General features: G+C 40.1%; 3 protein-coding genes across 3 annotated transcripts; 2 read left to right on the top strand and 1 right to left on the bottom strand.

Annotated features, from left to right (window-relative positions):
- Positions 1-6,812: 6,812 nt before the first annotated feature.
- Positions 6,813-8,041, bottom strand: LOC108146643 (malate dehydrogenase 1, mitochondrial). Its single transcript, XM_017272689.2, has one exon. The coding sequence runs from the start codon at positions 7,946-7,948 to the stop codon at positions 6,905-6,907; it is 1,044 nt and encodes a 347-aa protein (XP_017128178.1). The 5' UTR covers positions 7,949-8,041; the 3' UTR covers positions 6,813-6,904.
- A 398-nt stretch (positions 8,042-8,439) lies between these two features.
- Positions 8,440-9,587, top strand: LOC108146647 (malate dehydrogenase, mitochondrial). The gene has a single exon (XM_017272693.2). The coding sequence runs from the start codon at positions 8,484-8,486 to the stop codon at positions 9,528-9,530; it is 1,047 nt and encodes a 348-aa protein (XP_017128182.1). The 5' UTR covers positions 8,440-8,483; the 3' UTR covers positions 9,531-9,587.
- Positions 9,588-13,371: 3,784 nt separating this feature from the next.
- Positions 13,372-18,512, top strand: LOC108146649 (putative odorant receptor 69a). Its single transcript, XM_017272694.1, has 4 exons — positions 13,372-14,346; positions 16,210-17,187; positions 18,250-18,405; positions 18,462-18,512. The coding sequence occupies exons 1-4, from the start codon at positions 13,372-13,374 to the stop codon at positions 18,510-18,512; spliced, it is 2,160 nt and encodes a 719-aa protein (XP_017128183.1).
- The last annotated feature ends 3,076 nt before the right edge of the window (positions 18,513-21,588 follow it).

The raw sequence follows: 21,588 nt of genomic DNA, 5'->3' as shown, positions 1-21,588 counted from the left end.
CTGGGGTTTTCTGCTGCCGTTTGCAAAGGTTTTCCTTGTATGATTTTTTTCGGCATTTTCTCGGACTTCTCTTTCGTCTTCCGCTCGGCTCATGATTCATGACTTTGCCATTCCTTGGCCCGCACAATTGTAGCGGGAATCTGGAAAATCTGTATCGCAATGCTCTGGGTTTTCATGTGCCTCAAAAGAAATTTCGCTGCTGTTGCCGCATTACGCGGGTACTCCTTTATCAATGCCCTGCATTTATGCCAAAATTTATCGGAATTGGTCATGTGCGACCTTGGGTGCATCGCAAGCTAAAAAGGTTGCATAATGAACGCCCGAAGCAAGGAAAATGATTGGAAATTCGAGGGAAAATTGTATTATCATTTATGACAACTAAACAAATTGTAGCAGTACAAAATGGGATTGTTTAAATTTAAATCACAAGGTTTCAAACAAAAACAGTTGTTGCTGGAAATATTTGTTTTTTCAAACCACTTATTAAAACGACCTTAACTTAAATAAAATACTTTAATGTTAAGGATATTTCTCTAAAGATATAAAAATATAAGACTTAACCACTCATCCATTCTTTCTATTGTGGGCTAGACTAAATCATTTCAATACTTTACAAATAATTTTACCTACACAAAAATCTTAATTTATTTGTCTTGTGGGACTATTTTTCAAGCTATGCACTGATACCAAATGGCCAGTCAGTGGGGCCTAATTTGATTGACTAAATTATATGCATTATGTTTACCCAGACAAATTGTTGCTACCATCTCCGGCTTTGCCAAGAGTTTAGCTGGCATACATTTACTCGATTGGCTTCCCCACCCACCTGCCATAGATTGTTGTTATACCCAAAACTGTTGCCTGAAGTTTCAAACGAATATGATTTACTTTGGCTGTTAGTTTAATGATGTCACTTGGTGGTTGGATGCTATCTTCTGCCCGCCGGCAAAGGGCGCATTACCATTAATGTATTCCTAGGTGTCTGCCAACACCTGTGCCGAAAGTCTAAGAACTACCACCAAATATCCGAATCTACATATCACCAAAGGTGGGTGGATGTGTTTATAGAAATTGTGAGTGGGCGTTGCTCGAGCAAAGTGCCGCCCACCTACATTAGTCAGCTTGATTGAAATTTACGCCTCAAAGTTTCGCCCTGGAATCTGTGTCAGGTTTGAAATTTTCTTGAATGGCGCAACATTAAGGCATTGTTCACTCAAGGAGTAACTATTAAATGTACATGAAACTACAGACTTTGATCTTGATGATTTTAGCCATTTTCAAAATAGGGCTTAAGAATTGCTTTCAATTTCGAAATACTTTTACTTGCGGGTTTTTGGTAATTCTATACAAATTTTTTTTAATAACACAATGATTGTTATATAAATAATTATAGCTTTTAAAGTTTCAAATCTTTTTAGTTGAAATAACATTAAGTTTTTTCACTTATTTCATTTATGTCGCAGGACCTTTTGCTTTCCAAAATGTTCTTTACCTTTCTGAAATGTCAGAAACTTTTAGTGCCACCAATTTTGTTGGTCTGATTGCCAAGCTGCACCATTTGCTTGCAAAAATATATAAAAAACTTAACGTCAACTTGACATCAGTTACAACTGTTAACCTGTCAACAAAGGCAACGGAAACAAAGAAAAAATCCAAAACAAGTTTTACGCCAAAAAAAGGTGTAAAATTGTGTATAGTTAATGTTGCTGGCATAAAATGTTGCCCTTGCTCAGGCCAAGAAATTTCTGATGATGCTCTTACCACTCAGCTTGTTAAATGGTCTAGAAATGTTTTAAATGAAGGTTAATTAGTTTAATGGCTGGGATTTTGCCTTATTGCGATTGTATTCATAAGGGTCGCCGTGGAATGTGTTGGCTTGAATTTGATACTTTTAAAAATTCATCATAATTACCAAATCATTTTTTTGCCATTTCCCCTACCCCTTGCTAATTCTAGCAACTTATTAAATGTTATTAATATTATGCGTGCTCTCGTTATGCTTTGTTGCCTTCGTTTTGCCGGGGCTGTGTTTTTTGTTTCGTGTTATTTCTTTTGGTTTCTAGCCATATCCAGCTGGGCCGCAATTTCGTTTGTGCTTATTAATGAATGTTGTTATGTCTGGTCAGGGTTTGCCCATTTCCCCCAGCCCCGTCCAACCAATTTGTTGTGCCTTTCTCTTATTTATTACATTTGCCTTGTTGAGGTCAGTATTTGTTCGACTGAGTCTGGAGTGCTGCCCCGCCCTCATTCTATTTGAGTCCCATAAAAGCTAACAGCCCCAGGCATTAAGTGTGTTCTCATTTGGTCCCGGCCCTGAGCCTTAATTAATATGAATTAATTTTAGTGTTAATTGCAAGTGGTGGGGAATGGTTTACGCTCTCGATGCATGTGTAAGATTTCTGTCTGGTCCTTCACTTACACCAAATGAAAGTGTTTGCACTGCGAGAAAAGTGGTGTAGTCAAAAGCAATGAAAATATGTTGTTATAGAAGAACTTTCCAAAAAAAAAGAGTTTAACTAAATAGTAAGCAAAAAGCTATATAAGCATAGTCTATACAATATTTCTACCCAAATACTTACTATTTAATGGCTTTAATTTTCTTAAGAACCAGAAAAACGTTTTCCTTAAACATCAATCAACTTTAGCCGCAACAGCCCACAATTAGGAATTTCTTGCCACATACCAAGTAATTAGCTTAGTTTGGAATGCGATTCAAACATTATTCAGCAAAAAGCGGCTCAAGTAATTTAGTTAATGACTTAATTAGACAATTACTCAACTTTGCTTATGGCTTACAAAAAGAAATGTAACTGAGAACTTTTTTGGCAGTGCAGAAAATCCATTATTCGAACCATTCCTATCGATGGCCAGATCTTTTGACTCACAATGAAATGAAAAAAGCAGGCGCAAGATTATCGAGAACAGTTTTTGCTGTTTGTTTACAGTAATTAATATTAAGTATACGTCGTGTTTGACAGCTTTCAGTTGTTAGCTGGCTAAAGAGCCTCGAAAACGTCACGTAGATAAATAGAGCCACTAAGACCTTGATGTCAAAGAGCAGCTAAATCAAATTTCGCCCCGCAACTTTTTAGTTCCTTTTTTTTTTATATTTCGCCTATCTGGTATCTTGAAGGCCAACAACAAGGTGGACGAGAGTAAATAATAAATAAATATTTGGAAAACGTTTCGCTAACAGGACACGTACTGGGAATTAACCAGGGACAGGGGGATAAGGCGACGTATTCTGCTAGAACGGAAGCATCTGGCTGTGGCCAAGACGTGCCCAAGTCATTGTTGACTAAAGCTTAGAGCGCGGCCGGAAACTTTTTGGCTGGCCATTTCAGTTTAAAGATGAAGGCGACAGCTTGCGAAACCGCAGAGGATTTGACCCCGGCGAACATAATCCATACCCATGGCTCCATTCCCGTGCCACATACTTTTAAACGATTCCCCTGCCTCTTTTTAGGCCTGAATAACCGCACTGGAGGTTTTTGGGTTGGCGCTTCTCGAAGCCCGCATAGATTTACAATCAGCTGCTGTTCGGGCCTTATGCCACAAATCATAAAAACGCATCCACACACCAACATATGTCCGTGTTAGTTCATCATGCGCCCTCCTGCGGCCATGTGGCCTGCGTATACGTGATATTTTATGGGTCACTCGCTTCGCTGTCGACCCTAAATCCCAGGGATGTCCTGGGAGCTGATTTCTAACAAAGCTCGCACTTCGTATTCCGCTGAGGCCGTAAAAAAAACCGCTCCTTCTGTCCTTTTTTCCCCTGAGAGTGCCGAGTGAGTCGTGTAAGTGTAATCCTAGCTCAAACTGTATCTCATTACATTTGATTTACAGATAATCAGAGCTCGTAGATGGCGGCTCTTCTCTTAAACACTTTCTCTTGACGGTACTTAGGTGGCATGGAAAGTTTTAGTTTGCTAGCCCTAGCAAGTGCGGTAGAAACATAAACTGAAAGGGCTATAAAACTAAATAGTATAAATTACCTTTGTTAAATTAAAATTCAATAGAACTTAAATAATTTGTTTTTGTTTGACAAGTAAGAAATATAAGTAATTTTCGCAAAAGACAAAAACGGTTGCGTCCGACAAAACGTTTTTTTTAGAATTAAAAAATTTGTTTATTTTACAAAGTCGAACTATTTTTAACACTTTAAGTTTCTCTACACAAGTCTTGAACTGCAGACAGGCAAGTAATAAATCTCTAACAAATATCAAATAAATACCTAATGTTCTGTAAGTGCATCCTAAATGTCCTATAAAATATGAAATATTCCTTGTTGAGTTTACTGCACTCCCATGCAGACACCGTAAAATGGCATAAAGAAACAATTCAATTAACCGAAATTGCAAACGTTTTTACACATCGTTAAATGCCCAAATGCACAGAAATCCAAAACGATGTCAAAAAAATTGTTGTGAATTTCATTTATTTCCAGGAGTCTCACATTTGGGTGGCACTCTGACACAAAAATAAAAAAAACCTTCGCTCAGTTGACCCGGAATTGGTATGAAAAAGGGTGCAGACACCAGCAAACAAATGTATGTATGAGTAGCAGTCAAGTGTCCAACAAATTTGCACAGATTTTGCATCTGGAATTTTGTATGCATCTGGTGGGGGCACAAATGGAAGCCAACGATGAATATATGATTTATTTTTAGGACCGACGACAGCCTGAGGAGAAATGCCGGTACAGCATTTAACAGAAAACATTCAATTAAATATTACGAAGCGGTTTTTTCCCCCAGCCAAGATTGCAAAATGTTCTCGCTCAAAAGAGCACGAGCTGAAAGCCAAACATTACACGAAAATTGTGTGTAAAATTAAAAAAAGGGAATGAGTGCTTGATGTTGGAAATAAATTGAGCAAAATGGTGGCAGCTACTTAAGTGAAAATATTTTTGCGCTTGTAATAACTTGGCTGCTCTAACCACAGTCTGGGCCTGGCCAAAAGGAGAGCCCAAAAGCGCAACTCGAAAGGCGCTTAAGTGCTGTGGCTTTGGTCTAGGGATGGGAAAAATAAGCTCAAAAAGCTGTGAAAATCACGTGAATTTAAGTTCAAACTAGGTTTAAATGAATTTCATTATTTTTTTAGACTTTTTTGCACAATTATTGTATACAAATTTACTTATTTAATAGCAAATCTTTTTATTTTTGTGTACATTTAAGGTTCATTCAAAAAGTTATCCTTTTCGTGAGTGCACTTATTCACGTGTTGCCATCTTTAGGCAGGCCTTTTAGATCTCGGCTGCATTCATACGTTTTCGATTAAGCTCGTTCTTGGTCTACTTTGGCCAAAACGGAAAGAGGAAATTTACACAAAGAAAGGATGTAGCACACGATTGGCTGTAAGAAGGAATCGCAGCTGTAGCTGCAGCTACGGGCCAGGCCCAAAGTGGGCTAAAATTGTAGCACGGCTATGACTGACAGGCCATTAATTTTGGATTACACGGCCAGGACCAAGAGCAGGAGCAGGAGCAGGACCGGGACCAGGACCACTACGGAGCTCTTTGCTCCAGCCAAGAGTCGTCGACAGGCGGCGACCGACAAAAATTGCACATACACTTGCAGGCGGCCCTCAGACGAGGCTGTTAAACATTTCATAATGCCTCGACCATTTCGGCATTTCGGCCGCTCCCCAGTTCGGCGGTCGTTAACGTTAATGACAACTTAAGTGGTCATGTATAATTTCTGTAAATTATTGGCTACCTATGCAACAAACTGGTAACAATGAAGTGGCCCTAACAAAATAAGGCATTGGTAAGTTGTTGAAGGAGTTTGCCAATCAGACAATGTACGCCAGGGCTTAAATAAAACCGATACATAAGCCATTATTTTCTTTTTACGGAACGGATACTCTTTTCATAAATTAATTAATTTATTTTCGAGTGAACATCTTATTTTAAATAAGCCAGAAACCACGTAATTTTCATTAAAACACATCTGAGTCAATACAAAGCTTTAAAGTTTAAGAGAATAGGATATTCAAAGGCTTTCAAAAATGTTTAAGCCGGCAATAGCTACTCTCACTAATAAAATACAAAAATCTCTGGTAGTAAATCGCTGACCTTCGTGTCGGCAATGACAAAATAATAACACTGGCCATGCCATAACAAAGGCGACGACAAATCTAATTACATAATAAGCCTTTTAAGGGCTTACAAGCCAAAAAACGTAAAGTTTTTATGTCGGCAGCAATATAACTGTCGACTCAGACACTTTTCTGTCATCAACAAGATGTCTACTAACCCTCTCAAGCTCCCCAAAAACCGACACCCAAAAGATGTCGACTCCCGAATTCAATTAATGTAATTCAGTTGAACATGGAAACTAATTTGGCCACCTTTGGCTGGGTGAAAAATAAAATTTCGACTAATTAAGTAATGAATGCTTTGGATCCAGGAAATCCAAGAAAGGGCTTACAAGCAAAAGTTTGCAAGATGTGTCGGCTGTAACCCTTGCCAAACTACTTAAGTCCAAACAGAAAGTAAATCATACTCATCAACTTAAATATTAAAGTGTGCGCTGTGCATGTTACCATAAGACAGTGTAAATGTACAAATCTCGAGGCATAAATCACAATTTCTTTGCCATTAAGACGAGACCACAAAGATTTGCGGCTCCGCTGAGTTTGGTGATGGTGATGGTATGGGAATCCGCCACTGTTTGGTGCTGAGCCCCAGCTGCGTCTGTGGCTTTTATTTTGGGGACTCGACATTTAGCCAAGAAAAAAGTTATAAAACTTACCAGCTTAAAGGCCATAAAACTTGTAGTCTGACAAAAGAGCTACGAAACTTTTGATAAATTTTTAAATAAACACAAAAAATGCATTTATTGACCAGAATCAATAAAAATCAAAGTCTTACTGACTTGATTGATGATTTTAGTTAACGTTAAGACTGGCAGGCCATCTCCATGCCCAACTTGATCCCGTTTTCGATACTCTTCTTCAATAGTGGCAGCATGCTTTCCAGGGCGTGCTTCTCCTCATCGTCCATCTCGGGCAGACCGAGGTTCTCCTTGATGCCCTGCGGTCCCAGGATGAGCTGGGTGGCAAAGAACTTGGCCTCGGTGACATCCGAATCCACGTAGGCACACTCCACAATGCACTCGTCCTTGGAGTCCTTTATTCCACGGATCAGTGAGTTCACGAACTGAGAGGCGGCATAGGCCATGGACAGGGTGGCCGATCCCAGACCATCCTTGGCATTGACCACCTCCGTGCCCGCCTCCTGGATGCGCTTGATCAGAGCGTGGCGCTCCTCGTCGGTGCCTTTGTAGGTGGGTTGGCACTGCGACAGGATGGGCAGGATGGTGCGGCCCGTGTGACCACCGATCACGGGCAAGTCCACAGTCTGTGGATCCACATTAAGGAAATCCCCGATGAAGGCTTTGGATCGCACCACGTCGAGGCTTGTGATCCCAAAGAGTCGATTTGGATCATAGGTTCCCTTTGCTTGCAGAATGGTGGCAACTATGGGTACAATCACGTTGATGGGATTCGTGATGAGGGCAAGCAGGGCGCCGGGACAAACGGCACTGGCCGCATGAGCCACTTCGCAGGCCACGCTAGCATTCACGCCCACCAGATCCTCGCGCTTCATTCCGGGCTTTCGGGGCAGACCCGCCGGAACCACCACAATATCCGCCTTATCCATCGCCTTTTTGAGACCATCTCTTCCCTCGAAGTGGCACACCGTAGCCCTGCTGTTGATGTGCGACAGATCGGCAGCCACTCCTGCCGTATTCCGCAGGTCGTGCAGGGACAGCGTCGAGATGTGTGGATTCTGCTTGAGGAGGAGGGCCAGCGGCTGACCGATGCCACCCACAGCACCCACCACGGCGACCTTGAGGCCACGCCTGCTGCCGCCGCATCCGAACTTGAAGACTCTAAGCGGGACTCTGGGTATTTGGGTGCCTAGACGAAGGGCCAACATTTTTAAGCGGTCGGTGAATATATTTGAACAGCACAATTTTAAAATCTTAACCCTAATGATCAAATTTTTAAGCAAGACGGTAGGGAAATAAAAAGCATTGAGAACGAGATTTGGAGAAAATAAGCACATAATTAATAATTATAAATACATTTAAGTCGTCTATTAAATATTAATATAAATATAAGGTCTAATGTTTTTTATATTTAAGACATCTGGCTGTAAAATTAGATTTCTCCCACAAAAATTAAAATATTATTTCATGGCAATTTAAGTTTCAGTCTATAACGACTTTTTAAGAAGCAATCAATTAGCTGTCTTTCCACTTTACAAGTAGTAGTAAAGTTGAGAAAAATTTTTAAAAATGATTGAGATGGTGAGCTTTCTGAAATTAAGAAAATATAATTATTAAAGAGTCAATTTATTTTAGAACATATAAATATACTATTTTGCTTAGCTCATTTTTATGTGAGTAGTAGGCATTGCTTTAAAAAGTCAAAAGTTGTAATTCATCGTACTCGTATTCATTCTTAGCAAAATGTTTTTACTTGGAAGTCTTAAATCGCAGATCAAAATAGCACCATGGCGTGTAGTAGTCCGCACTTTGAAAGTGGCAGTAGTGGGTGCTGGTGGAGGGATTGGTCAACCACTATCGCTCCTAATCCGTCGCAGTCCTGGAATCGATGAACTGGCTCTCCATGATCTCACCGAAATGAAGGGCATTGCTGCGGATCTCTCGCATGTCAGTCAAAAGGGAAAGGTAACTGGTTTTACGGGTGACGTCGAACTTGAGCCAGCGGTTAGAGGAGCGGATTTGGTGGTTGTGGCCGCCGGAATGCCACGTCTTCCAGGAATGCAGCGGGACCAACTGATGGCCGCCAATGGCGGTGTGGCTGTAAGAGTGGCCACTGCAGTGAGTAACGCCTGTCCAGGAGCCCTCTTGGCCTTCATCACCAATCCGGTCAATATGATTGTGCCAACGGCAGCGGAGGTCCTTAAAGCCCATGGCGTCTATGACCCCCGACGACTTTTTGGCATAACCACTTTGGATGTGGTGCGCTCGAAAAAGTTCATTGGTGACTCCATGAACATAGCGCCGGATGACGTTCATATTCCCGTGATTGGAGGTCATGCCGGGATCACAATTTTGCCACTTCTCTCGCAGTGTCAACCAAAGCTTAAAGGAGGTTTAGAAGAATTCAAGAAACTAACCAATCGCATTCAGGAGGCCGGAACAGAGGTGGTAAATGCCAAGGCTGGTAAGGGATCGGCCACCCTATCGATGGCATTTGCTGGCGCACATTTTGTGGACTCCCTGCTTCGTGGAATTGGTGGTCAGGAGGGCATCATCGAGTGCGCCTTTGTCGCCTCGGAATTAACGGAGGCCCCCTTCTTCGCCAGTCCCCTGAAATTGGGTAAATATGGGATCAAGCGATATCTGCCCCTACCCCAGATGAGTGACTCTGAAAAGGAGTCGTTGGATAAGCTACTTCCCATTCTACAACAAAATGCCAATGAGGGAATCGAATTTGCTAGGAAGTCCTTGAAGGAATTAGAGAAGGCTGCCCCAGCAGCTTTGCCATAATGTCAAAAAATGTGTTTACTTTATTACATAATAGTTAATAAAGAAAAAGGATTGTAATTTACTCTGGCTAAATGGTAAAAGGAAATTGTATTTAAAGAGCAAAGAATCCAAATATTGTGTACTCAATTTAAATATTTTTTGCTTTGATTTTTAAAATTGCGGTGTTTAATCATTAAAATAGGAAATAAACTAGTTTGAACATTTTAAAAATTATCTACGTCATGTAAGAGTCGATTTATAAACTGAATTTTTGGTTTTAGCAAAAACGGTATTTTCTGTTTTTGATATTTTTTGAATTATTATATTATTGTGAAAAAAAATACTTTTGCTTTATTTTGTGATTTATTTTATTTCCGCAGGGCAGCTTGTCAGCTTTTTCTACAAAGGACAGTCTAGAGAAAGTAGCTAAGTAATAGTAAGAATAATATTTAAGATTGAGACAAGGAAGCGAGTGGAAGGACAACTTCACTTAAAAATGTTGAGGGAGTTTTGTTTGGGATTGTGGTTATCTTTAAATTCATTCGGTTTTATTTCTGTTTAAATGGCCGCAAATAAATTCCGACCAAAATATTTCTGTGGCCCGGCGTATATCGTCTGGCAGTAAATTACATTTGCACTGAGACGCTCTCTGCTCGACCTGCTAACAAATTGCTTGGCCATCTTTGGCCCCCCGCTCGAAAAAGCCCAACTTCCTTTCCATGTGTGGCCCCCAAAAAGTAGGCAGCAATTTTCTTCACTTTATTTCACACTCGCCCCGTAAAAACGAGAAACACATTGGGTGTGTCCATTTTATCTTGTTGTCCCCTCCCTCTTTCGCTTTCCAAAAAACAAGGAATGGAAAGTGGGTGGCGCCAAACTTTCTTGCGACCCAGTTTCACTTTCACCAGGAGTTTACCTGGCCAAGTTTTAGTTGGAGCGTGTGTGTGAGTAATTCCTCTATTGCGGCTGCATTTGTTGCTGCCACCAAGACAACCTGACAACAAGATAAATTAAGCCAAGGCAGTTCAGACAACATGTTGGCCAGTGGGCCACCTACGAACAGAAACCAGAAAATGTATTTCCAAATAACAAAACTGGGCTCCAAAAAAGGTGTCCAGTTAAGTGGCTTTCCAAGTCATTACGTTGGGGAATTATATGGCATTGAAAGGCTCGAACTCACCATTCTCATGTATAAAATATATAATATTCTGCTTTCCTTAATTTTTATGCAATATTCTTTCCATAGTTACACCGTACTCTTTTTGCTTATTACGATTTTCTCTACGACCTCATAAATATTCTTTTTCTGGCCTCCGGGCAATTTGTTGGCATTTTGTGGTCATATATTTCATATGCAACACTTTCCGTTTATGGGTTAACTAATTGCAGGAAAATTCGAAGCTACATCGGTAAACCATTTTCGGTCGAAATACTTTCAGCAAGTTTCGGAGCTCTTTTCTTATTTCTGATTTGGCTACGCTGCTGCTTTCTGTTTATTCGGACACAAACTTTTTGTGGGTCATGCCGAGTGTTTACCTGAGCATCGTAAAACTTTATTTATTAGCGAAAGTCATTTGGACCGCTGTTGATTTTTCGGGGCATATTAAAAAAGTTGCCAAGTAGAAAAATCATCATACTAGAACTTAGTTTTTTATTGGTCAGCTTCGGCTGTCTTTTAGTTTCACTTTTATTAAAAGCAGTAATCTATAAAAATATGTTGTGCCGTGGGATGCCAAAAAGTGAAAAGCCTTTGCGAAAATTCTAATTAAAGAAAGTATTTTAGTTTAAGTTCTTCCACTTCTTTAGCATCTGCTCTTCTCGAAATGTTCATATAAATCACTTCCCCTTTTGGACAAATACGAAACCAGAATACGAATCTGACCAGACTCGCTTCACGCTTATCAAAACAAATAAATTCCTCCGGCTAAATGTGTTCATTTATCTTAATTTAGGAGTTTAGAATGCCAAGCGAGCGGGGTGAGTGAAACAATAATTTTTCACACTATTTTCATAGATCCTTGTCAAAATAGGAGAACCGGAAGCCTCGGAGAACCGGAAGTCCGAGCAGCTGGGCTAAAGCTCGCCCGGGGCGTTTAATTTCCATGGAACTGCACATAAATTTCCCAGTTGGCTGTAATTTCTGGCCAAGGGTTCGGGAAACCTTCTTTGTGGGGGCGTAAACAAGGCAACCTAAAGTTGCAGCTTGAAATTCGCTTTCGATGCGAATTTATGGCCGTTTCCCTTTACCTTTGGCCAGCCGTAATTTTATTTTTATTTTATTTTTGGTAATTTATTTCGAGAGCGGTCAAAACAAACACGTTAATTTCGCAAATTAGTAGCATGTGTTGATCCCCCCAACGGGGCTTAATTAGTTTAAAAGGCCGGCCGGTTGGATCGATAGGTCCAACAGCTGAGAGTTGTCTGAGTTGGTTATGGTTGGCCCATAACTTTGCTTTACTTTTGCACTTGTCAGGACGATGTGCAGGACGAAGGAGATGAATTGGAGCGGCTTCTGCCAAGAGCCGGACTCGATGTAGTGGCCCTTGGCTCGTGGATCTCCATAAACTCCTGGCCAAAAGGCGCTGGCTGCCAAAACTATTACTCACACTCCTTCGCCACCGGCGAACTGCGAACGGCAACGGACGGATAATTCAAATTGTCCATTACGCGCAGCTGCCGCTCGATTTGAGTCCTTTGGCAATTGGCCGCGGCGACTCCTGCCAAGTTTTCCGCTTTTGTTTGTCTTCATAAATTCCACTTTCAAAGGAAATTTTGCAAACTGAATTTAAGTCAGTCCGCTTGGGGAATTCGGTGGCTAATTGCGAATCAACAGAAGCTCGATTAAAAAGCAACGCCATTGCCAATCAATAAAAACAATTGAAAACCAATCAGAGTTTAATTACCGCAACAAAACGCTGATGAGACGTCGACAGTAAACGGAAAATCCCGTACAAGGAGCGAAATCACCAAACCATAAATCAATAGCAAACAAAAAAGCTCCTCGCCAGCATATATCCTGGGGGCTAGGAGTATGTAGCATGGAACATGGAGCATATGAGGCGCAACCAAGTAGACCGCAGAATAAAGGCAACAATAAAAACTGGCAATAGGGAGGTCTCGTAAAAGAGCGGGGTCCATGAGGATGCCCATAAACAAAGAAGTAAACAAGCGCCAAGCACAATAAGTACAATACACATGCTCAAACAGGCCCAGCATATATGGCGGTACATAAAAATGTCTCCTTGGGTGGACTTCCGCCGGAAATGGAGTGCAGAACGAGCAGCACTTGTCTGCTTGTCTGCTGATATCAGCAGCGATAGACGAGCGCATAAAAGCGTGCTAACCAGCTCAAAGGCATCATCATTGGTACGAATATAAAATAAATAAATAAACAAATGATGTGGGAGCTAAATGTGAGACGAAAACGAGCTAAGCAAATATCTCAGTGTTAAAAATTGCCTTGCTTAATTTATGATTGGCTTATTTATTCTGCGGATTTCTTTGACATTTGTTGAACCAATTGTGAATGTACGTAACATATTTAAACATATGTTTCGTTTTAAGTGATATTCGTGTATTAATTCTCTTTTAGTTAATTTTAAATTTTATTGGTAAAAAATTTATTTCAAATACTCAAAACTGTGAAATGTAGTTTTGCTTTAACTGTAGTGTGGTTCCTTAATAATATACCCAAATGTGTGCGGATTTTCATTAAAATTACATAAATTTTTTTTTGCTATTTCACCAGTTGTCTTTTCCCAAGAATTCATTTAATATTGCTCAATTAGGTCCCAAACCAAGGGTCCATTAAAAGTCCACCAAAATTCGAGCAGCTTGTCAGTCAGTCACAGTCTAAAACAGGATGCAGTTGCACGATTATATGAAGTATATAGACCGAGGTTGCTGGATGGGGCTTATACCACGATACCAATGGTCAGGACGTCCCACGGATAGAAAACCATACAGGTTGGAACAAAAGGCCCTGTTCGTACTTGCGGTCATTTGTGCAATGTACCAGATTTTCGGAGTGATTATCTATTGGTATCGAAACGGACGGTTGGCAGAGGATACAAGTACGTTCGTCACCGAAATTTCGGAAATGTGCGGATCTCTAATGCTAACCACAGTGGGATTTGGCAATATATATGCCCTCATAAAGCCCCGGAATCTGATCGAAAATATGTTTGAGGAGCTCGAGGAGATATATCCCAGCCAAAGCGACGAGCACTATCGCTGCCAGCTCTACTACGACTTGGCTATGGCTATAATGAAGATTGAGTTCATGTTCTACATGGTCTTCTACGCATACTACAATAGTGCCCCAGTTTTGTTGCTGCTCTGGGAGAACCTGCAGGAGGGACAGGAACTGAGTTTCAAGACGCAGACCAACACTTGGTTTCCCTGGAAAGTCCATGGCTCAGCACTTGGATTCGGAGGGGCTGTACTGTGCTTAATCCTGGGTTCGTTTGTGGGCGTGGGCTTTAGCATAGCCACTCAGAATCTTATCGTCATATTTACATTTCAACTAAAACTGCACTATGACGGCTTGGAGAGTAAGTTACTTCACCTGGACTCTCGCCAGCCCAATGCAAATCAACAGTTGAGGGATCTGATTGCCTATCACTCGCGCATCCTTCACATCGGGGACCAATTCAATCACATCTTGAACTTCGTGTTTGGGACCAGTCTGGTTGGTTCTACAATTGCCATTTGTATGTTGAGCGTGGCTATTTCGCTACTCGACGCGGCCTCCGCCATCAAGTATGTGAGTGGTCTGACTGCATTTGTCCTCTACCACTTCGTCATCTGCTACATGGGCACAGAGGTCACTTTCGCTGTAAGTACTACACATACCAATGATATTGGTGACATAACCCTATAATAGCTGGTAAGTCAAACAGTTGTCTGTTCTCAGAGAACTTAGAAATTACTTAATAAGACCTGCAGACCGACGTATAAAAGCCGTTATATATTCCAAAGCAATATCAGTTTACTCGCAGTTTAGAACGGAATGCAGTTGATAGACTATATGAAGTATATAGATCGGGCCACTCGCTTTGGGTGTGTTCCACGCTATCAATGGATTGGAGGGCCACGAGATAAAGAACTACAAACAAAACTTGAAAAAAGTTTATTTTTACTTGGAACATTTTTTTTGATCTACCAGATCATTGCAATTATTACGTATTGGTACCTGTTTGGTCGCACAGAAACGGAAACGGTCCAGTTCGTTACACAACTTTCGGAAACTTGTGGCTCACTTATGCTTATTATTGTGGCAATTTGCAATATATGGACACACACCAGCAACCGATCCAATATTGAAGCGGTGTTCGCGGAGCTCCAGGCGCTGAATCCTAGACCAGGAGATGAACATTATCGGTGCCAGCACTACCAGAAAATGGCTATTTTAATAATGAAGATAATCTATACATTTTACATGATCTTCTATGTGTATTACAATGGCGCGCCACTTTTGTTGCTCTTTTGGGAGAATCTGATGGATATGGACATGACCTACAGAATGCAAACCAACATGTGGGTTCCCTGGAGGGTTCAGGGTTCAGCCCCTGGATTCGGGGTAGCTATTCTTGTCCAAGGACTGGCTGCGTATGTGGGCATTGGCTTTGGCATGCACACTCTATGCTTAGTCTGCATATTTACTTTTCAACATAAGCTGCATTGTGACGCCCTAGCAAGCCAGCTACTGACCCTCGACTCCAGGAATCCAGACTCAAATCAGAAATTGAGGATGTTGGTCGCCTATCACTGTCATATCATCGAGATCGGGGAGCAATTCAATCGGATCTTGAACTCCAGTTTCCTGAGTAGCCTAATTTTCTCAACTGCTGCCATTTGTATGACAAGTGTGGCTGTTCTACTGCTCGACCTGGTATCTGCCCTCAAATATGTCAGTGGCCTTGTGGCATTCGTCCTCTATCACTTCTTCATTTGCTACATGGGCACTGAGGTTACTCTAGCGGTAAGTGAGATTTTTGGTAATTTCTTTATTATGTTTTGGATGAAAGAAAAGATAGCGAAGAATCTTCAGCTATAGAAACTAAAAATTTAAAGCTAGATGATTTTGTAACTGATTTAAGGAAAAAAGGTCGTGTGTAGTAAACCAAAAGCAGCTGTCTTTTCTCAAGACCTTTTGAAAAGCTGATTAAAAATTACTCATTTAGGGCTTGCTATCCCCACAGTATAAAAATTCACATATATCATGGCATTTTTGAGTCAGAACAGGATGCAGTTGCACGACTATATGAAGTACTCTGACCTGTTCCTTATTTTCGCCATGGCTCTGCGTTTTCAATGGAATGGATGTCCGACAGGGAGAGATAATTATGCCAGAAAGAGAAATATTCTATATATTTTAAATAGTTCAAATACTTAAGCTAAAAGTGTAAAAAAAAATCACAATTTATTAGCCATTAGGCATAGAGAAACTATCTGTTTCCCTGTTTAATACATTAACTTAAAATTCGGAGGTAGAAAGTTCAAGTAGTGGAACTTCAAGGTCCTAGGCCTAATTGCCATTTCAATATTTAAACGATTTGTTACCAAACTACCCTAATTAAGTAATTTCCAATATGCATTTCAAAGAGCTGAAGCAGTTGCTCGTTCTCACCGTGGATTATGCAATCAAATACCTTTTTTCGCCAGAGAATACAGCTTGCCTAGATTAGTAGCAAATAAGTACCAAATGCAGTTGGAGGACTTTATGAGATATCCAGACCTAGTCTGTTGGGTGGCCCAACTGCCCAGAATCGAGTGGAGCGGAAGAAGATGCAGAGTCAATCGCACTCTAGCCCAACGCTTTTTCTTCTGGTTTGGTGCCCTTAACTTAGTATATCACAATATTGGATTGATCATGTGCGCGCGTTTTGTTGATGGAAGTGCAATGGACCCGTTTGAATATGTTTCGGAGCTGACAGATATTGGTGCCATGCTTGGTTTTACCACCATGGGCACTTTAAACTTATGGAAGATAATGAGGTGTAAGCCAGAGATTGAGAAATTGATGGAAGAGTTTGAGGCGCTGTTTCAACAAGCCAAAAAGAGGTCATATCGTATTCAGCACTACTACGAGGCGCATACGCGACTTATAAAAAAATCCGTCAGATTTTATGCCCCAAGTATTTGCTACTACAATTTACTGCCAATTATTCTCATGGTTGTGGAACTATTGACAGACAATAAGCAGTTAAGTTATCGAATTCAGAGCAGTGCCTGGTATCCCTGGAAGGTTCATGGAAGTTTTTCTGGATTTTTTGCTGCCGTTGTGTGTCAAGCCTTTTCGTGCCAGATCGACTTGGGTATCATCATTTTTACCCAGTTTTTGATATCCTTCTTCGGCATCCAGCTGGAAATTCAATTTGATGGATTGGCCAGGCAGCTGGAAGCCATCGATGCCCGTCACCCAGCAGCCAAGGAGCAGTTGAAACATCTCTTAGCATACCACATTAAATTGTTCAATTTGGCGGACAGAGTGAATCACTCGCTAAACTTTACGTTCTGTGTGAGCTTCACGGTATCGATCCTGTCCATGTGTTTTCAGGGCATTTCCGTGATCATGGGGGACTTAGGCCCGGCCCTAAAACATATGCTAGGACTTTTCGTCTTCTTGGTATACAATTTTTCCATTTGTCGCAATGGTACGCACATCAGTATTGCGGTAAGTTTTTAATAGGGAGGACAAAATTATCTTTTAAAATTTCTTTTATTTCTTAACCAAAACTATTTATTTAGAAATAAATAAATTACCTTAAATGATTGTTTTGTTTTCATTACCTTGATAAATATGATTTAATTTATTTTGTCAAATAAAAAGTAAATCTAAAAAAACTTGTATACACAAATTATATCTTTAATTATCTGCCTTATTGTTTCACTCATAAGTTCAGTACATTTTTTGCACACTTATATCAACCTTAAGTGATTTTCTAATAAAAAATATACATTTTTACCTCCTTAAAATTTAAGAAGGGACCTCAAGCACACGATTCAGTGCGTGGGAACTCACAGAAATTTATAATTGACATAATAATCTAATTAACCCAGTTACATGTTCTCAGGTTAGGTTGATTGCCTAATTTTTGCAGAATGATTTTCTCGAAAAAAACTAGTAAGAAGTGGCCTTTAAAACGATGCAGTTCCAGGACTTTATGCACCATACAGGCATACATAGCTTGTCGATGGGATATGTTGCCAAGAGTTGAATGGAATGGCAGAGAGTCACCGAGAATTAAGGAAACGAGGATGGAAAAAATAATTTTTTTATATAATATTATATAATATTTCGCTGTTTGTCTACGGCTACCAAATCGATCCGAAAGCTTTATGCTGGGAATATTACGGAGTGCCTCTTATAATCATAACCTACAAAATTCTGTTGACTGCCAAGCAAGACCTGGTATCCATGGAAAATTGAAAGTTCAATTTTTGGATTCTGTGTTTCATATTTATGCAAAGCCATCTCGTTTGCTTAATTCGACTTTTGCGGTATGCTCTTTGGCCTATACTTTAAAATCGCTCGATATGATGTCTGCTTTTAAATATACGGTCGGTCTTATGTTATTCATGATATACACCTTTTCCTTATCCCAGAATGGTACTCAGGTAGCTTTGGCGGTAAGAAAGTGTTAAGGTTAGCCTTAAAGAGTGTATTAATTTATTAAATCTTCTTAGCTTTTCTTTATTCATTTTACACTTTAAATACATTTTCGTTTTCTTTTAGAGTGACAAAGTAATGCCAGCTGCTTTCTATAACAATTGGTATGAGGGCGATCTGGCTTATCGGAAAATGATTCTCATTTTAATGATACGTGCTACGAAGCCTTATATGTGGAGAACCTACAAGCTGGCACCTGTATCCATTACTACCTATATGGCTGTAAGTTTTTTAAAATTTAATTAATTTACATTTTTAACTTTTGTTTCTTCTAATAGACGTTGAAGTTATCTTATCAAATATTTACCTGCGTGCGCTCCTTAAAATAAATGGAAAATATGCAATCTACTAGAGCTTAGCTCTAAAACTATACTTATCAATATCATATTTAACCACAAAATGTTTTAGAAATTTGCTTGTAGCACTTAATTAATTTACATATTTAACTTTTGTTTCTTCTAATAGACGTTGAAGCTATCTTATCAAATATTTACCTGCGTGCGCTCCTTAAAATAAATGGAAAATATGCAATCTACTAGAGCTTAGCTCTAAAACTATACTTATCAATATCATATTTAACCACACAATGTTCTAGAAATTTGCTTGTATCACTTAATTAACTTACATCTTTAACTTTTATTTCTTCTAATAGACGTTGAAGTTATCTCATCAAATATTTACCTGCGTGCGCTCCTTAAAATAAATGGAAAATATGCAATCTACTAGAGCTTAGCTCTAAAACTATACTTATCAATATCATATTTATCCACAAAATGTTCTAGAAATTTAATTGTAGAAAATGCACTTACTAATCAACTATTTGTATTAAAATGAACATATATAACCCAAGTAAGAAAAGTATATCTTTTTTGTGGTACTTTGGTTATCATGAGGTATGTGTTAAATATTTTTACGATAAAACGATAAACGATACCTACTTTCGAATGATATACTAAAATTTTGCAAAAAATTTAAATTAAACATACTATCAAACTGGCAAACATTTATTTAATGCCTAAAGCTAATTAAATTTTTGAGAAACCCCAACGAGTTGACCCAGAAATTTGCTCACTCACTTGCTGCACAACAATGCATAACAAAGTAAACCCCTGAAAAACGCAATTTAAGACAGCATGAAAGACAAAAACCTCGGGGTATACGAATATGTAGAGGGATATTTGAAAGGAAGCCAACTGAGTGCCCGCTTCAGTGCTTTTGTGGCTGGCACTAAGCAAACTTATTAAAGCCAGACAAAGGTTGTTCGGGGGCGCAGATTGGGAAGGAGCATCCAACTTTTCATTTCGGAAATACAGGAGCGTAAAATTAAGTTCTTTGCTGGAATTGGTGGAATTATGTACAAGTCACCTGGCTGTCCATGTCCCTTCACCCGGCCATCGTCCGTCATATGCTGGGTCTGAGTGCCTGAGATGGGTGTTATTATCACGTCGTTATCCGGGATCAGTGGCAACGGCGTTGCCATCGTCTCCTGCCCACCTCCTGCTCCTCCTTCATCTTGATGGGAATGGGAGTGGGCGTGGGACTGGGACTGGGACCCTTGTCCTTGTTTTATATAATAACATTTTAATTCCCTTAATACACGCTACGCTGCCCGCAAAGCCAAACAAACTGAAATTCCGCCCAGGAGTTGTTGCTTTCGCCTCTTTTTTGGCTCTCAAGTTGGCCAAGCATTTTGCTGTTTTGTTTTTTCGGTTAGTTCGTTTGTGCGTGCAAATCATTAATCACGAGCAGCGCATATTTATTGTTCTGCTTTCGATGACAGCTTTTTGCTGGCCATGGATTTTGCACGTTCCATTTCCTGCCCGTTCTTCCCTCGATTAAAGATTTAATATTTAAACGGCTGGCGGAAAAATCTGTATTTCATTCAATTATTTCCATCAGTAATATTCCATAATATAAAATAAATATAATTAATTGCTTGATAGGTCTGACAAAATAATTTGAAAGACTTTATGAATTTTAAACAGACTATTATGATTTTTGATTAAATAATATGTTGAAAGAAAAATTTAGATACTCTTAATTAAATACAATATAGTTAAACAGGTAAGCATTATTGGTTATTTTACATATTTGTTAGACCCTTAGACTATCAGTATTAATTCTCGTAGCAGCGATTATATGGGCTAATTGCAATCGGGCTGTTAGTTGTGCAAAGCCTTTCCAGCTGACAACTCACAAAAGCACGTTTGGCAGTTAATTGAGTCATCAGCTTAGACAACAGCCGGGTTGGCCATGAAAAAGATTGTGAATTGCCCAATCATGTGGAAGTGACTGCCAAGACCTTTAAAGTACACACGTCCCAGTGGCCAGGACAATAGCCAAAGGAACGAAGAAATTTGGCCCGAGGATCTCCCCCATCTTGCCCTCTCACAAAATCGACAGTCTGTATAAAAATTGACTAGGCCAGGAGGGGTGGCAGGATACGGCTGCAGGATCATCATTGCAGGCATTTGCTACTTGTTTACCCAGGGCTCTAGACCCATTCTCTATTCCCCGCTCCTCGCTTCCCAAGTCCTGACCATAGCCTTGATAAGTTTTTAGCAAACAAAGGCGGCTCGTTACAGCAACATGGGTCTTGGGAATTGGTTGGGTGAACCAAAACAAACCAAACTGAGCCAAACCGAGCTGAGCTGCGATGTGCATTTAAAATTGCATACACAAAACACGAAAATTCCCACAGCCCTGCTGCCCTGCTGCCAGAGTCAAAACCACAAAATGTACTCAAACAACATGTCTCAATTTCGTAGTTAGACTTGTCCCACTCCTACAAGGGTCGAGGAAACGGAGATGTGGTCTTGGTTGAGTCACCCGAAATGGTAATTGAAAATGTTATGTAAAATTGGTGGGTAGAGGGTAGCGATATTGTGGTCCACAGAAACGGTAGGACATAATTGGCTTTGGTTTGGAACCGTTTAAAAGTTATAGACTAGATTGTAGCAATCTTGTGTTATGGCCATTTCGGGCAAATGCTTTGCTCAATTTTAAAATGGGAATCTTTAATGCTTTATTTTAGAAACTAAAGAGCTAAATACTATATAAGTTTCTTTTAAATTTTTAAAGAACCTCTTGAATTATCAATGTTCTAATGCTCCTCCACAGTGGTTCATTTACAAAAGCTAGTCCGTTGTCCATCAATTACTTAGCCTTATCTGTTGGGGCCATATGGTGTCACCCCAACTTGTGGCAAAGAGGGGACAAAAATGTAATAACAACGGGATGGCGAAATTTTTACACACAATTTAGACACATTTCCGCACGTAGCCGAGGCCAAGCCTAAGCTCCATGTGCTTCATAACGCGATGCTGGAAAACAAAAGCTAAAGCAAAGCTAAAAGGAAAAACCGCCACTGCGGAAAACGTCAAAAAATGCGACGAAGAGGAAATA

The sequence above is a fragment of the Drosophila elegans genome, unplaced genomic scaffold (genome assembly GCF_018152505.1).
Source record: "Drosophila elegans isolate 14027-0461.03 unplaced genomic scaffold, ASM1815250v1 contig_208, whole genome shotgun sequence".
Lineage (NCBI taxonomy): Eukaryota > Metazoa > Arthropoda > Insecta > Diptera > Drosophilidae > Drosophila > Drosophila elegans.
Note: the sequence above shows the minus strand (reverse complement) of the source record. Positions and strands in the feature narration are given on the sequence as shown.